This window comes from Polypterus senegalus, chromosome 2 (genome assembly GCF_016835505.1).
Source record: "Polypterus senegalus isolate Bchr_013 chromosome 2, ASM1683550v1, whole genome shotgun sequence".
NCBI lineage: Eukaryota > Metazoa > Chordata > Cladistia > Polypteriformes > Polypteridae > Polypterus > Polypterus senegalus.
In genome coordinates, this window is record NC_053155.1 from 269,013,960 (window position 1) to 269,032,850 (window position 18,891).

Here is an 18,891-nt window from a genome sequence, read left to right on the forward strand (position 1 = left end):
AAAAAACTGAACTCCTTCAAGAAAACACATGTGAACATCAGGAGATCACGTCAATCAATCACACTAGACTTAATGTGTTTTTTAGATGCCAAGGTTATCCAAAGCACAACCCACCATGGCCACAGTACTTTTAACTATATATTGTAAAATGTAGCCACTGATGTTTCAAAAAGCCTTAAAAACTTTTAAGAATTACCATTTGAATTTGCACCATATTCATTGTTGACTAAATATGTACTTGAACCACTGGATGTTGGATGAGAATTTAATGAACTTGAATTTGAAGAAAAGGATGTTATCGGATGACGCACAGACTGTTTTTTGGTGTAGTTTGTTGCAGTCCTGCTCCAGTCTGAAAGAAAAACACACACAAAAAAAGACAATCACAACTTTACAAAAGTGGAATAAAGCATTAAATAAAGTAAACCTAGCACAAGCATTTCAAAATGTACTGGTTTCAACCAGTTTGTGAATTTTTTTTTATAACAGGGGCCTAAGAGAAGGTTTATGGATGTGATGTGAGAGGACATGCAGGTGGTGGGTGTAACAGAGCAAGATGCAGAGGACAGGAAGATACAGAAAAAGATGATCCACTGTGGCAACCCCAACAGGAGCAGCTGAAAGAAGAAGAAGATTTTTATAACAGGGAGAAAAAGCCAATCCCAGCAACAATAAACACAAAGTTAGAGCCAATACTGGAGAGAATGGCAGCCCAGTGCACAGCTCACATACACATATTGGCCAATTAAAAGAATTCAATCAACCCAACAGACCGTCTTTAAGGTATGAACAGAAAACTGGACTATCTATATAACAAAAAAAGATCACAGGGAGACAATGACTGTCCTTACAGGATTAGGCACAAGGCAGGAAACAAACCCGGATGGATGCCAGTCTATTATCATTAAGGTACTAATTTAGATATAAAGTACCACTGTGTTTATTTTTTATCCTAATTTTAGATATATAATCAATTTTGTATTGTAGAAATTTACTACTTTAACTACCATTCTTTTTTCTGAAACTGCTTAGTTCAGATACAGTAATTACTGCTGAGTGCCACAGCCTATAGTAACAGCATTCAGCACAAAACTGAAAACTAACCTGGACAGCACAAGAGTCCATTGCATACCTCACACATGCAAAAACACACACTTATATACACCCATCTTTGGAAAGAAAAGTGGAGTGCCTGGAGAATTCAGGGTAGGAATGTTCAAACTCCTTAGAGTAAGTAACATGAGTACAGCACTAACCCTTGGGCCACATGCAGCCTCTTAATGCATTTGGAGTGAAAGAAAAAAAAAATGTATGCTTAATTTGCAGTATGTGCGCTGCTCTACTCATCCATTTTCTAATCCACTTATCCAGTTCAGGATTGCGGAATGACTGTGCCCAGGTATGCTAAGTAGTATTTTAAACAGTAAATCTTAAATATGAGAAATTACACAGACAAACCCAGATGATACATGATAACATACAGAGATCAGGAAATCAACCTTGGTTAGCAAATGTAAATGATATAAATGAATTCAACTAATACAATACATTCTTACCTGAGGTTTCAGCAAGTCTCAGTTTTCCACAGCACAGATATCTCCTCCACTGTTTTTGAACATTTTCTTTGGTTGCGCAGTGGAAAATGAAGATAAAAAATCCTGCAAGACAGGTTTGTATAAACAATAAAGATCACACGAATATTCACACTTTGACTTTTTATTTTAAATCAGTCCTTTTCATACATGAATCTAAGTCAGGGTTGTAGGTAGACACAGTCAATCACAGCACAGCACCAGTCTTGAAATGGTAAGTCCCAGGGCCTCATTTATAAAGCTTGCGTACGCATAAAAAGAAATGTGCATACACAACTTCTCCCTCAAATTTCAGGATTTATAATAGCAAACCTGATGGGGGAACAAGCACCCATTTCGGAGAAACTGGGAAATATTGACATCCTTGATCAAGTGGGGAAAAGCAGCCAAATCAATGATGATTCTCACACATAATAATCCTTGTCGTCGAGCCGTTATTATAATGTGCATTGACATGACAAACATATTAAATCTCAAATGTGAGGAATATGATGCACACACTCCATTTTAGTTCCCTTTTAAGAGGACCAATGCTGCGTATGTGCACTGAAGAACTTTTTTGGTTTTTTTTTCATCAGTTTATACTGCTTGTTATCACTTCTCAAGGAACTAGCCGACAGGTTAGGAATATCTCAGCCAAATTTTAATCCGTCAAGCCCGATGTGCTGGAAGCCTTTAAATGACAGATGAAGTGCTACATCCTGTTTTCATATGGTGTGGGTACATATACTGTACATATAGCATAACATGTTGTTACCAACATAAAAAGGTAATTTGCATCAGTGTCCGTTTTCCTAGCATAATCAGAGCACTTTAATGTACTCATAATGTAATAAGGGCACCTTATTATGAGAATGAAACTGCTTTTGTTAACCGTAAGCCGTTATATTCTATTACCTTACAAGTCATCAGTGATGCCAAGATAAGACTAAATTGTCAGGACTGCTCTGGCATAATGCCACATTAAAAGGCATCACCAATTACAGATGCCATTCGCAGATCAAAATCAGAGACTGTAGAAATGTTTTTTTCTCTTAACATTGCACGCATTCTCTATTGGTGACTAGCAGCCTGCTTCGTCATCAGAGACCTCTTTTTATTTCAGGTTTGGTGTGGATAGAACTCATGGTATTTACAGCAGCACTAACATGTTACCATTGAACATATTTGAACTTTTTGCTAACACCCATGCTTAGGTCACCTCTAATTTAGAGACAAGAACTTCTGTCTTGAGCTACTGGATGTGTCATGTGGCTGCCCTACTAGCCAATCAAGGTCTGCAGAATCGTGACTGCATATGAATCTGCTATTTTTTGCCATGCACATTTTCTATTTTATTGGCATACATGTATTTTCACGCTCAAAACTAGGCAAAGTATTATAAATAATGCCCCTGCGCAAAGATAATAATCCATTATTGACCACCCAGATGTGTACATTCACTGAGGCAATTCTGAATCATCAGTTAACTTAAAATGTATGTTTTTGGGGCATGGACATTGACAGCCTAGGAATACAAGGGAGAAGTGATTTAATCTTTATATTAGACTGCTCAGGACATACAACACTGAGTACAAAATATTGCAGAATTCCAGGAGGAGTGGATGGTCATTTTATTTATAATGGCAATGAAGGTTATGTTGTATTGATTTGTTTTATGTTAAGTTGAAATTTCTCCTTCACTGTTTGTTTATCTGAAATTGTGTGTTCATATACTGGCTGCAAATTCTGCATGATTCCATTATTATAATTGGTTATATGGGCAAGCATTCTTAAAACTGTACTTCATATGTTGATTGTTATACATTTTGAAATACAAAAAAATGGATTTGATTTGATTTAAATAATGTGGTTTAGTGGTTACACCACACACAATCACGCTAAGAACATGCAAACTTAATGAGCATACAAAACAAACTAGGATTCTGAAGACAGAAGACATTTACTTAAATTAGTGGCTCATTTTAATACTGTTGCATTAGGATGCTACTTCTAAAGAATGGCATAGTAATTGCATCAGAGCTCTGCAATGTTCAGTTGACACCTCTTGGAAAATACAGTACTGCAAAAGTGGTCTGGAGCAATTAATAGTATGAGTAGAGCAGTTTCCACAATTTTGGCATGAATACACTGAATATAGCTGCTTCAAAAGGTTCCATCTGTGAGAGTGATTTACAATTATTTTACAAATATACAGTGTGTATACATATCTTATAAGCAAATGTCTACGCGTGGAAGTGTGTCTGTCTGTCTGTCCAGCCTGGAAGTGAGAGGTGGAGACGGCGTAAGGATACAAAAGCGAGGCCAACACATCAGCAAAACGAAACCTCCGAAGAAAGAGTCACTCACTTAGCACATTGGCAAAATGGTATCCCTTTTACTTTTTCTCCCACCGCTAATACACAAATGAGGCGAGCATATCGGCAAAACGAAACCTCCAAAGAAAGACAAAGCACAAGCGTCAAAATGAAACCTATTAGGAGAAAAATGACAAAAGTAGTTCCTTTCAATTACCTGACATCTTTACATTTCAATTTTTTTTCTGACAATTTCAATATTTCTAGGACCCCATGCTTTTAACAGCACGGGCTTACACAGCTAGTATATATATATATATATATATATATATATATATATATATATATATATATATATATATATATATATATAAAAAAAGAGAAAGAGGCAGACAGACAGATAGTGTATGAGAAAATTTTCTCAGTGAGAGATAAATGCCTGCAGACAGCAACTAGCACTACAGCATGACAATACATCTTATAGATAAGGCCATAATGATTAGACTAAGGAGACACAGAAATTACATCTTTTCGTTACATACTAGAAATTATTTCTGGGTATCCAAGATGTTTCACATACACATACATACAGTCCAAATATACACAGTACACAAATTGAATTTCCTATGTGTGTATTTTCACGCAACCAATGCCTTATTTACCTTGCAGTGTGTTGAAAATTGTAAACAGATACATAAATGGTAAGTTGGCATCACCCCATGCAAACAATGCAAAACCCCAGGTGATTCCTAACAAGAACGTCAGGCCTGCCACACTTTTCATGTCCCGAAAGGTATTTCTCTTAAGGTGGTTGTGCTTCTGATTCTTAATCCTGCACAGCTGAACCAGCACAACGATAAACATTCCAAGGTTTATAAGGAACACCACACAGAAGTAGGCCACAACGGATACATAAAATGCAGTGTCATTTTTGATCCAGCAGCTGTATGACAAAGAAAAACAAAACATTGATTAGAAAAAAACTACATCTAATTTTCTTTACTTTTAATTAGCACTGTTGCAGGCTCCATATTAAAGCGGTTATTTTCTCTTTCACTTTCCATAAAACAGAAAAACAGTTTTGCTGGCATGATTTTGTTTATTACAAAAACATAAAAATGCATTAGCTCTCCATGAATAATAATACATTTCTGAGAAACAAATCTAATTTGAACAACAGTACAGTGTTCCCATTTTCCTCCCTTTGTCTTTTGCAGATAATCTTCTACTACTTTGACAGTGTAGCAATTTTCACTTGGAATGGACTGACTGTTTTCATTCAAGTTGTGTTATCTAGACTGCACAATTCTTGGATAGCGAGAGTGCAATGACATAGTGGTTAGCACTACTAACTTACACCTCCAGGTTTTTAGGTTCAATTCTCAGTTTAGACACTGCTGGTGTACAAATTCCATGTGCTATCTCATTCCTCTGAGTAACTAATGAATAAAATTAAATTAGTTTTGTTTATAATGTGTATTTCATCTTTTGTTTGGTGTCCTTGAGTGTTTAGAAAGGCACCTAGGAATAAATAAAATGTATTATTATAAATCTATGTAGTACTTTTTAACACTTCACGTTTCCTCCAACACCCCAAATACACGTATGTTAAGTTAATTGACAGCTTGATACTTGTGATACTGTGATAGACTGGTGTCCAATACATGGCTAATTTCTGCCAGTGATACTGGCTTCCACTCCCTGCATGTAAAAGGTAGGCTCTGAAATGGATGGATTTAACTATTAGTTGAATTAGTTGTCATTTAATTTTTATTTGATATCTGGGGAAAGGTAGGTGAAGAATCATTTCTGTGTTCGTTTTGCCCTGCTTCCAGTGATCACATAATGTCTACTTCCTGGTCTCAAGGTCTTTGTGTGGCACCTATTTTCACTAGCCAGGCTGTCATGATTAATATTGCATTTTTGCAGATTTTTTCTTTTTTAACTAACCTGTATCTGGATGAAATATTAGGATAGCACAACTGTTAGCTATTTCATGGGCTAAATCGGGGTGCCCAATGCGTCGATTGCGATCAACCGGTAGATCGCAAAGGTAGTGCAGGTAGATCGTGTTGCATTCAAAAAAAATTTTTTTTAAATGTTAGTTTATCATATATCCTCCCTATGCCATTTGCCATTCGATTGACATACAGGCCAGTCTGAGATCTCTCTTCTTCTCACACACATCAAATGCACGAGTTACTGCAAAACTCCGGATGTGATCTAGTTAGCCTTCCAATTTCTATTAACTAAAGAAGGGATTTAAAAAAAAAAATTGTTTAGGGAGGGTATGGGTTGAAGGTGGAATTGGAAGAGGATTTTTTTTCTCACAATGTCACAATCGAAGTGCGTTTGTCTGACATCCAAGGTTCGATCCTCGAAGAGGGGTGCAGTGGAGTGTATACGCCTGATGAGCCCAAAATAGGGGCGAAACATGTGTCGCGTACTCTTTGCATTCTTTGACAGTTAACTATGTAACATTCTATGATCTGCTTCTCGCAACTGAGAGTGCACCCGTGGCGCATGTCGGCCGACTTGCAGACCAACCTTTCGCGTTACCTGGTAGGTAACCACCCATACAATCAGATTGTGATTCAGACTTCAAATGATATATACAGTGGGTACGGAAAGTATTCAGACCCCCTTCAGTTTTTCACTCTTTGTTATATTGCAGCCATTTGCTTAAATCATTTAAATTCTCCAATCAAATAAATCCTCCACACACTGAGGAGAGGCAAGACACATGACAGCCCGTATGGAGTTTGCTAAAAGACACCTGAAGGACTCTGAGATAGTGAGAAATAATATTCTCTGGTCTGATGAGACCAAGATAGAACTTTTTGGCCTTAATTCTAAGCAGTATGTGTGGAGACAACCAGGCACTGCTCATCACTTGTCCAATACAGTCCCCACAGTGAAGCTGCAGGGACAGGATGACTGGTTGCAATCGAGGGAAAGATGAATGCGGCCAAGTACAGGGATATCCTGGACAAAAACCTTCTCCAGAGTGCTAAGGACCACAGACAGGGCCGAAGGTTTACCTTCCAACAAGACAATGACCCTAAGCACACAGCTAAAATAACGAAGGAGTGGCTTCACAACAACTGTGTGACTGTTCTTGAATGGCCCAGCCAGAGCCCTGACTTAAACCCAATTGAGCATCTCTAGAGAGACCTAAAAATGGCTGTCCACCAACGTTTACCATCCAACCTGACAGAACTGGAGAGGATCTGCAAGGAGGAATGGCAGAGGATCCCCAAATCCAGGTGTGAAAACTTGTTGCATCTTTCTCAAGAAGACTCATGGCTGTATTAGCTCAAAAGGGTGCTTCTACTAAATACTGAGCAAAGGGTCTGAATACTTAGGACCATGTGATATTTCAGTTTTTCTTTTTTAATAAATCTGCAACAATTTAAAAAATTCTTTTTTTTGTCTGTCAATATGGGGTGCTGTGTGTGCATTAATGAGGAAAAAAATTAATTTAAATGATTTTAGAAAATGGCTACAATATAACAAAGAGTGAAAAATTGAAGGGGGTCTGAATACTTTCCGTACCCACTGTATATATATCATTTTTAATGTAGGTAGATCATTTCGACCTGGATATTTTAAAAGTAGCTCGCAAGCCGATAAAGTGTGGGCACCCCTGGGCTAAATGTTCAGTTGTCATTTTTCAAGCTTTTTATTGTTAGATTTGAGAAATAATCTCATTTATTATATATTGTTAACCACTTAGTGAAATGTGTGATGTGCTTTGTTAATGATATATCCCTCTATGATATAAACAAAATCCTGGGACGAGACGAGACTTTTTAGCCTGGGACGTGACGTGACCTTTTCAGAGAGATATTTTCAAGTCCCGCAAGACAAGACTTTTTGCCAAAAGATTTAACCACGCCCAGGGCCAGAAACAAAAGTCAAAGAGTAGAAGATAAAGTTGAACGTCATAAAGAGGTTCAAAAACGTTGCCGCGATACATATGCAGAGCAGGTTAGAGATAATGAAAGTACTAAAATTCGAAAAAAATTATAGTAAAGATTGCATTAGAGTTAACAAACGGAAATCATTACTCGGTGAAATAACGGAACAGTGAAAAGAGATTGAATATATTTTTTGGATTTAAACTAAGTTGGAGACTTGCAGATATCTAATTCGTGTTGCCATCAGGGAAAAGTAGTGTTACTTCCCAATAAAGAGGCGTATCCGCAAGAATTAAAAAATTTGTTGTTTGGTGAAATTGAAATCCACGTATGCGAGCGACAGAGACGCGAAGTAGCTGGCATGTAGCACAGGCCGGGGGGTTGTCGAGCGAAGTGAGCATGGGGCAAAGCTCCCTAGAAGTAAATATGAATGGCTTCTTGCTGTTCAGACTGCTCACTAAATTCCTCTGCACCTGTAGAAGAATTTCATAAAACTTGGCAGGAGCTTTCTACATGGATATAATTACTGTACAAATAGTTTTAGCCATGTTTGTATTAACTTTAATTTTGTATTTCATGCAAAGCTGGAAATTAAATAATAAGTAAATGAAAAAGCAAATAAGTGGAATTACTTTAGTTCATTTAGCTATAGCCAGTTCTGCCATTTGAGTTTTAGGACACTGTATAATCAGTGTGTTGGAGCATTTCCAGAGTCTGTGGCATGTTTGAGCTTTTGCGGGTGTTTTGTCAAAATAGTTTAACTTAGACCTTGTGAGTGTAGGTGTGCAGGAGGAACACCATGTAGCCACAGAGAACATACAGGAGGGAATTGTCTAACTGCTCATTAAGTGCACAGGCACAACACAGTCAGCACAGCCATCCCTCAATGAGTCTCCACAGATTATTTAGTGCACCTGCACTGACAGGATATAAAAAGGTCTGATTAGATCAGAATGGGAAAAACAAAAAATGAAAAAATAAAAGGAAGAGAAAATCGAGGAGAAAGGGACAGCAAGGTCGGGCCAGTGCCATTGGGAGCCAGGAATGCCCCATGGGAAGCGAGAGGAACAATGCTCTGGGGCAGATCAATTTCTGCTGAGCAGTTGTGTGATCGTGGGTTCTAGGGGTTCTGCAGGACCTTCAAAAGTAGCAGGACTTATACAGTACCAGTGGGCTACTGACAGAGGTGGCTGCTAGGTAGTCCCATGTGAGTGATCAGGCAGGGAAGACAAGAGAGTGGAGCACTGGAGATGTCTTTGATGAAAGTTGAACCTGACTGTGGTTTTATTCCTGATTTTATCTATTTATTAAAATCGATGTATTTATTGTTTCAAGTTTCTTGCCTCACTATTTTAAGGATCATTTATTGAAAGAATTCAAACTGCACAGCACTTTGGACACGGTTTATTTGTTTTAATAAGCACTTGTTTTTTGTTTCCTCACTTGCCCTGGTCCATCTCGGTTATGACTATCAATGTCCTAGAAAAAGCAACAAGCCCATAGCTGCAGGCACTGGGAGCATCACAGTCAGCATTTTTTTAAATTTTGCATTTATCCTGTTTGCATTGATGTTCTCGATGAATATAATTTGTCATCTGTATTCTCCTACTTGTGACAGGCATCTTATTGGCATACTTGTTGACTGTCACTATAGATGTCTGGATACTGGAGCACACAAACTGCCCTTCTGTTTTCAATATATATGCAAACTTAAATTTAAATAATGATAATCTTTAAGGGCGGCATGGTGGTGCAGTGATAGTGCTGCTGCCTCACAGTTAGGAGACCCGGGTTTGCTTCCTGGGTCCTCCCTGCGTGGAGTTTGCATGTTCTCCCTGTGTCTGCGTGGGTTTTCTCCGAGTGCTCTGGTTTCCTCCCACAGTCCAAAGACATGCAAGTTAGGTGCATTGGCGATCCTAAATTGTCCCTAGTGTGTGCGTTGTATGTGTGTATGCGTGTGTGTGTGTGTGTTTGCACGCCCTGCGTTGGGCTGGCACCCTGTCCAGGGTTTGTTACCTGCCTTGCGCCCTGTGTTGGCTGGGATTGGTTCCAGCAGACCCCCGTGACCCTGAAGTTAGGATATAGCGGGTTGGATAATGGATGGATGGATGATCTTTAAGTTTAAATATTTCTATTTTCGGTGACAAGTCCAAATCCCACTATTTTCTTTATAGTCTGTTGTTACTTTCAGTATTTGCCTTTTCTTTCTTTGGTTCCTATAATATGTTTAATTTTCAAATCTTGCAAGCCAAAAGTTTTGTCTTTCATTCTTTTTATTATACTCTGATAAAAATACATATTTTATTCGTTGGGTGGCATATATTAATGTTTTAAAGAATGCTTTTTCTGTCAATTTAAGTTCATTGAACCACATTTTGTCCTGTGTGGTATCTAATATGATCTTTCCTATAAAATTAAAGCTCAATGATGATGATTAGTTTTACATTAATGAAATTTTAATAATAAAACAACTAAACATTATATATTTTGGTTTTCTGTCAACACTGAAAATGTCTTCACTTTCTTTTCATTATCGCTGTCATTCTATTTTGCCACTTCTCATGTGAAACTTCCTGTTGCTTGCTCAAGACCTGGAAAAAAGGATGCATATCTCATTGCTCTTCTCTGATCAAATAAATATTTTGCAAAATAAATGAGGTTTTTACCATTTTATAATATGTTAATTGATATGTACAGGATTTCTCAAACAACCATGGTTGATGGGATACCTGCCTTGCAACCAATTTCAGGGGCAGTGACATCAAAAGGATTGCACTGACTTCTTTTACTGGAACGACGTTCCTTTCAGCTAAAGGTCTGCAAAGCTAAAATGTATACTTCACACTTTACATCACAAGTATGAAATGAAATAGTTCGGCTTTAGAGAAGAACAATGAGGTGCACAAGGCAAAGCGACCATATGTAAAAGCAACACATTTACATATGTAGCTGAAATGAATGGTTAACTGGTCATAAAAGGAAGAATTCTGTGCTGGCAAGTGAGATTCAGCCAGGGCCTCAGAAGTATTTTAGGAAAAGCAGATGTTAATATGGCTGCTTTAGCATTAAGGTTTTATCCTGTTTTGTGGTTTGTGCTTTTTCTTGTTTTTTTTTTTTTTTTTATAAAATTCACGGTTTTGTTTGCCTGCTACTTATTTAAGGTAGATTCAAAGAAGCACTTTGAGCTACATTTTCTGTATGAAAATGTGCTATATAAATAAATGTTGTTGTTGTTGTTGTTGTTGTATTCAGGTTTCTGATTTTGGATTTGTTTGCTTCGGGTTCCCTCTTTTGTAAAACTGCCATGGTTTTTTCACTCAATAAATATTTAAATATTAAAGGAACTTTGTTTAGTTTTCCTGGGCTAGAAGTTATTTTAGGTGTTTCGCTCTCTCCCTTTGATATTGGTGACTTTTAATCCTTTACCCCACATTTGAGACTGTGCAGGCCATAATCCTGCCTCATGGATTTGGGGCCAGGCTGCCTGAGGTGGTGAGATCTACTCTTTTGTTGCAGACCTGTGACGGAGTGCAGGTGTGCGATGTGTTTTTTGAGACCTGCTCCCTTTTTGAACTTTATAGCAGATGACAACATAACAAATATCTTTGGCTACAGTACAAGTGGGCACCACAAGATGCAATAGGAAGCTGAGAGAGATAAATGGCAAAAAGAAACCCATAGGCTGCTTTTATGTTTGACTGTGTAACATCTCTGGGAAATATGGACATTTTGAAACAAAATATTGTCTCTAAACTTAGAGAAGGGAATACCTGAATAAAGACTAAGCCTCACTACTGCTTTGTATTTATTCTAGGCTAACGATGTGTATAATCTTATAGTTTGGGTAAAAGCCAGCAAATGTGTCAGCACATTTTTTTCTGATAAATTGTGTTACTCCAAACAGAAAGCCATAGCATACATTTGTCAAGCAAATGCACACAAATATATATAGCATATAAATTCTTAACTGAACAAAATTCTAAATCACAAGAAGCTGAAACCTAACACACTTGACAAAAGACAAGAATCACCATTGGAAAAAATGACTAGTCTATTGTAGTATTTAATGCTGTGATCATTAAAAATTATTTTTTCAACAAACTTTTAAAAGCTATTACTAGGTTTTACATCACACGGGTAAATAGTATCCATGAAAGCCCATTGTGTGGAGTAATTGATAATGTTTAATAAATAATAAAGGTATTAAATAAACTATTTGTCAGAAAACTTACAATTCATCTGTGTAGCCATCTGAGGATTTGCTGTATGTTGCCAGTCCATAGTTGCCTCGGCTTATTCCAACAACAATTGCAATCACAACTGCAGGAAGTCCTGTGGAAGCAGAATAACATTTTTTTATTGAAGCAGTTCAAAATGTGAAACTCAATAAGCTAAGCCTCATTTTTTGTCCATTTCCTGCTCATTTTGCTTAAATGGTCATAACTTAACTCAGCTTCATTCAATTTTTATGTACTACATGTTAAATTAAATTTGGCTTTCAGAATGTATGTATCTGAAGAAATGGTTGTGTTCTTAACATAAATTACAGTACAATAATTCCTGAAATGTACCCAAAAACAAGCAATGATTATATTTATTGCTGCAGGTGTTGGAATATAGTTCCTAGCAGCATCAAAGTATGACTATATTTTGTAGGAACAACAGAAAAATGGTCATCAAATACCCAAAACTAATATGTACTGTACTGTATAGTCTTACTGTTTTGAAAGATGAAAAATATTTTTTTTCTCACTTTTTACTGTTTTTAAATAAGTCATTATAGCCTCAAAATTCTTCACTCAACACATTTGTATCGTATGTCTAAGTGAAGGAGGGGCATTGTTCTTTATTTTAATATATACAGCTGTTTAGTTATATGTATAAATATTATAACATAAGATGCAACATCTCTAAAAAAATGTAATTTGTAAAGTATGCTGATACAATAAGCATGATATATAACATTACTTATCATGCAATAACATGAAGAACAGCAGAAATAAAAAACAATACTACATCTGAGGAAAAGAAAACATGTACATCAGAAAAAAAACACTTTATACATACTGTAAATGCATATGCTTATGTACTTTGTGAAAGTATAAAAAACAGTTTTGTAAGTGACGAATTATTTCAAAAAATGTATGAGCAAAAGTTAGCCTAGCCAGGCAGACTAATCTGCATTGCTGTTTTTTCCAGAGTAACAGAATAAGTATTTTTTTTAAAGCTGATACATCACACGTTGTCATATTGGAGAAAGACTTGCTCATCACTTTGATATGAAAAAGTCCCATCGAAATGATGCCAAACAGAGGCTGAAATGCAGTTACTAAAAATGAAAGTGGCCTATCAAGCAAGCTTTGTGTGAGAAAGCTACACATCTGCTTCTTTATTACAGAATAACAGCCTGTCTGCTGAAAGAAAAGCAATCAAAGTAATCCAGAGGAATAATACACCCTCAACCATGGGGGCTAAGCCATTCTTACTATTACTCAGTTGAGTTTGTCATCTATAAAAAATGATTGACTATACAGTACTAGAATAAAATGTTAGGGCTCATTCAATAGCTTACAGACTGGGAATTTCAGAAGTCTGACCGCATAAAGACCTGTGCATCACTTTGATATAAAATCAGGAACACAAATAAGAGACAAACAATGCATGTGATGACCTATCAAGTAATTGCTGTGGTACATCCACCTGAAAGCTAAATATCCCCACAATTTTACCTGATAAAAGCCTGACCTGTGAAACCTAAACCCCTCGGTTGAGTAGAACCTATTTTGACAGGCTGTGAAGGTAATGAAGAGTGACATTTTCAATGAGAAAATAGTGAACTTCAAGTATAAAAGTAAGTAAACTATTTTATGCATTGTATTATTTAGTCATAATACCTTAGTACGCTTCCATTCCAACTAAATAGGGCTGAGTTGTGTAACATTTCAACAGATTTTAATTGAAGAACATCGAAAAAATAAACTTGATTTAATTTTCTATCCATGCACCAATTCATTTACTGCACTTACAAGATACATGAGGTTCCATACGTTCAACAGAAAAATGTAACAATACAGCAGTTGCTAGTAACTGCATTTATTATTTTTTCTTCTCTCCAGAGGGTCAATTTAGCCCTACAATAATCCTACCATGAGTATGACTGAAAGTTCAGAGGAAGGGTTACTCTTACCTACAGTATATAATGAATATAATGAATACAGTAAAGTATGCCAGAAACCCTTATTAAAAAGATTACTTTAATTTCATACATACCCCATCCAACAATGCAGAATTTCAACATATATCTTTGTACATAGGTGTTAAACACTTTGACCAGTGCTAGATACATGTGGAAAGCTTCAAGGCCCATCCATGTGAAAGAGGCCAAGAGAAAATAGTGAAGAAACACAGCAACAGCAATGCATAGTCCTGGTACATCCTTGTATATAGCAATCCATGAATCAATAAGAAACACCAGGTTTAAACCTAGCAATGCTAGGCAAAGCTGAATTAAAATTTTGGCAGGATAGTCTTTCCGTAGTTTTCTAGGAAAAAAAAAAGACAAATCATTCAGTCAGTATTATCTGCAACATATACATAAACTTCAAATTAAAACAAAGTTTGCAGGTAAACCAAGCATATCTTCGCACCTTTTTTATGATATGTTTATAGGTAATATTCCCTGGCAAAATGTGTAAAAACTGACAGCTCTCTAATTGGTTTGTGTTATTAGCTGAGCTTAGATTCAATCATTTTTATTTCAGAATGGACAATAAAAAATGTGTTATTGGTTTCGTATTAGGCTGCACAAGTTATTACCAGGAAACAGATTAACAAATAGTGAAAACAAGAAAAACATGGCAAAGCTATTTAAGCAAAACAAACCAATAACAAAAATCTTCAAAAGTAAAAAAAAAGCCTATGCTACTTATCCAAAGCTTTCACACAACTCCTGAATGTTCTTTGTGTTATTGTTGCTAATGTTGTAGCTGGCTTGAGTCATTTATACTGTATATGTCATTTATTCTTATTTTTCTCCACTGCCTTGACATGGTCCACCATCAGATACTCCTTGCCACTGCCTCTGACCTCAGCATCACTGGGACTGCTCTCAGGTGGTTTAAGTCCCACCTCTTGGGCAGATCCTACCATTTGACCTTGTGAGGAAAGATGTGAAGGGTGCATCAGGCAAGCATTGAAGGTGTCATATGGATCAGTACTTGGTCATTTCCTCTTTTCTTTACATATCACCTCACTAAGCCCTATAATTCAGTGCCATGGTTTCTTATTTCAGCAATATGTCAATGATATGCAGTTACACCTGTCGCTCTATGCAGAGGACAACACAGTATCAGCTAAAATATCTGCATCTCACTGATATTGCAACCTGGATGAAGAAGCACCATCTTCAGCTCAACCTGGCAAAGACTGGCCTTCTTGTCATACCAGCCGTCTATTCGACACCCCGTATCGGTTCTGCTTGGCTCACTATCGCTAACACCTGCCAAGTCTGTTCACAACCTTGGTGTGGCGACCAGCTATCCTTTCCTGACTATGTTGCAACAGTCTCTCAGGCTGGGAGATTCACTCTGTCCTCAAGATCAGATTGTAACTGATAAAGTATGCATCACAACTAGGGACAGGTTTTGCTCTTGCCACGTCTGGATGACTGCAACTCTCTGATAGCAGAAATACAAGAATGTGTTACCAATCTGCTGTAGATGATTCAAAATGCAGGGGCACTTTTGGAGTTTAACCAGATGAAGCAGACACAGGTCCCTTTTCTTTTCAGATCACTACATTTGCTACTGGTAGAGACAGGCATTAAGTTCAAATCTACAATGCAGTCAATGAGTATATGGAGACACTTCTGAGGTCCTATGTTTCTTCTTGCCCACTTAGAATTGCTGATGAACAGCATCTGACGATGCCACATTTGTATAGCATTAAATCTTAATACAGAATCTTTACATATGTTAACTACAAGCTGGGTGGAACAAGCTGCTCACCTCCATCTGAACTGATGACTTCCTCAGTAGGTTCAAAATTGATAATGGCTTTGGTAGGTTCTTTTAACTAAGAAAGTATAACAAGCTCACATTTAATTTTGACTTCAATTTCGTAACTTTGCCCTGTAACGCTTGTTCCCAAACTGTTCTTCTATTTACTAGATTATGTTGTACCCTTTTTATGTTATTTTAGATAAAAGCATCTGCTAAGTGAATAAAGATAAATGCTGTTTAACTGTATATATTTTCATTCATTGTTTTCTATTGGACTTTATAGTCTCTATTACATTAAATCTATGGATGTGTGCTGAGCAATTTTTCAAAATTTCTAAGCTATTCCCCATACATTATACAACTTGCTGCCGTCAAGTTCCCATGTCTGCTAGTAACTGTTTGTGTTATATTGGCCTACACTGTATTGGCTTTTGTTGCTGTTCATATTACTTGCAAAAGACTACACTTGTTGAGGACTGGTAATGTTAAAATTCTAGGTACAAGCTCCCCACTTTCTTTAGGTTCTATAGATCCATCACAAATATTTATTTTAGCTCCCATAATGACATAATAGAATAGAATAGAATAGAATAGAAACATGGAAATTGATGATGGTGCTTTTTCCTGTACAACTGGTAATAACATACAAAAAATAAGTAAAGGACTCAAAAAGAACAAGCAATGTAGAATTTAAATAGAAAACATAGACAGTACACAGTACAAAATGTAAAATACTGTAAATAAATCACACATTAAAACGGTCAAATAGTAAATGCCAAACAGATATCAAACGATGGTCAACAAATGCAAACATACACATAATCAATACATTTTACATGTATTATTAAACTTAGAGCATAGAAGCAGGCATAGGGTGGTTGGTGGTGCTTTGATTGTTAAACAGCCAAAGAAAAGTCAGGAAGAAGCAGTTAAGCTTTAGGTGCATGTGCTCTGAATCCTCTACCTGATGGGAGCTGCTGAATATGTTTGGTGATACATTGGATGTACAAGGATTCAACTCAGTGGTGTTTAGTACCAGTGATCTTTTGTTTCTTTGCCAGAACAGGGTGTCAGACAGTAGCATGTTAGTCACATGAGCAAGTAAGAATTTCAGTGTACTCTGTACACATGACACACTACAGCTGTACAGATACTACTACCACTACAACAATATGTTCTGTTCATTTCCTTGTTTTCATATCCATAATGCTGTACCAAAAAGAGATGAAGGATATCAAATTCTTTGTATAATGGATGGGCAAAGTTGGAAAAGCAGATGATGACTGACTAAAAACTTTTTTAACTGTCTGTGGAAATATGTGATGTCATAATGAGGTTATCCAAATTGATATGCAATTTTAGAAAGATACAGAGGTACTATTGGTACCTAGGAATTTAAAAGAATCAGTTATGGGTATAAGTTTATTATTGATATACATGGGGAATTTAAGGTCCCATAATTGCATGGGTATAAGTTCATCATTGATATAAATGGGGAATTTAAGGCCTCATTATTGCCTTAAGTCCACAATAATCTCCAACGTTTTGGATGTGTTGAGTTGTTGACCATTCCTAATGCCAAAGTGACAACTCCAAGCAGCAATGTATTGCATTATTTTCAAAAAAGTAATTGTGTTATCATCTGTAAAAGTAGGTATAATGACAGAACCATGAAACAAATGTGTATGTGATATACTGCCATAAATGACAAGATGACATGCCACAGAGATAAAGTGCCTCAATTACAGTTCTCAATAGGGTGATTCATTTTTCTAGCCTCAAGAATAACGCCTTGGCCCCTGAGACGTTACCTAGCTTCATTTACTTTGCATATTCTGGTCACAACTCTGCCCACAACATACAGAGAGACAGAAAGAGAGAATGAGAAAAAAGGGCAGGTATACATGCACTGCTGCACAATCTCAAAGACCAATAGGCAGGGGTATTAAAAGAAGTCAAAAAAAGTTGCCTGAAACTTTGCTGGTAGAGCAGTTTCAGCTACAGAGGGTTGGCAAAGTTAGATTACATCCTAACTGATAGAGAACAGTATATGGTCCCATAGCAAAAGGGGAAGGTCCGCATTTCTCTTTCAAGTATGGCAGCTGGGAAGCTTCATAAGACGCTAGGGGCCTATATGACCTATGAAAAGCAAGGAAGTGCAAAGTTCTCAGAGCCAACCCAAGTGGTTTTTGTGGACCTGAAATATTATATACCTTCTCCAGGGGCTGGAAATTATTTTAGAGTCAAGGAGGCGTGTCAGGGCAATGATTCAACTGGAATGAGCGCTCAAGGACAGAAAACGAGAAAGCAAGACAGAGAGATGGGAGGAGAATCTTGTTATTTCTTTTTTGTATTTTGGAAGGCTAGTAGACAAACAGAAAGCCCCAAGCCCCAGAGAGGATACAAGGTTTGTTGTGCTCTGCTTACCTTGTACTTTGAGTTCTCATTTTGCTTTATCATGCCATTATTTTCTATAGTAACATACTATCTTTGCATAACATTTCAATTCTTAAAAATGGTTTTGAAGCTACATGAAAGATCTAAAAATTGCATTTGAGACTACTGGATATAACAAAAACAGTTTATGACTTTCATTATAGGTTTGTTAAAACTAATCATTATACGAAAATTAACAATTTAGCTTATTATTTTTATACTTAAAAATACTTACTCAAATAACAAGTAGGTAAGTATAGTAACTGCAAGAAAAATGCATGAAATGCCACAGCCAACGAATGTGATGTAAGTTAGAACTATATTTGGTTGATAATTTAGTGATGAGCCCTGTTAAAACAAGAAAAGAAAATGAATTTAGTGTTAATTGCATTTAATGTAAATATTATATATACAGTCAAGCGCTGGCTCCATTTAGGACTGACCATTTGGCTACATGTCAGTCACAAAGTGTAAAGGTTACTGCAACTGAGTCTCTGCGGGTGTGGTGTGGGTCTCAGGTGTACATACTTACACTGCTGGTACAGAGTAACACAAACTACTGTTTGAGTCTCAGGTGCCTTTTTTTCAGGGTGCCGTGCAACACTTTTCAACTGTTTTCATGCTGCCCATTCCCCCTCTCGCACAG

The 18,891-nt window shown here is 36.9% G+C and overlaps 1 protein-coding gene across 4 annotated transcripts in view; it reads right to left on the reverse strand.

Moving 5' to 3' along the window:
- adgrg2a (adhesion G protein-coupled receptor G2a) overlaps positions 1–18,891 on the reverse strand; it is a 177,728-nt gene that overhangs the window by 5,670 nt on the left and 153,167 nt on the right. For all 4 annotated transcript variants that reach the window (XM_039745531.1, XM_039745530.1, XM_039745528.1 and 1 more), the window contains 6 exons: positions 18,481–18,593; positions 14,080–14,351; positions 12,042–12,141; positions 4,552–4,832; positions 1,557–1,658; positions 197–352 (listed from right to left, as the gene is read on the reverse strand). In XM_039745531.1, the coding sequence (XP_039601465.1) occupies positions 197–352; positions 1,557–1,658; positions 4,552–4,832; positions 12,042–12,141; positions 14,080–14,351; positions 18,481–18,593 (1,024 nt within the window). The remainder of the gene's footprint in view (positions 1–196; positions 353–1,556; positions 1,659–4,551; positions 4,833–12,041; positions 12,142–14,079; positions 14,352–18,480; positions 18,594–18,891) is intronic.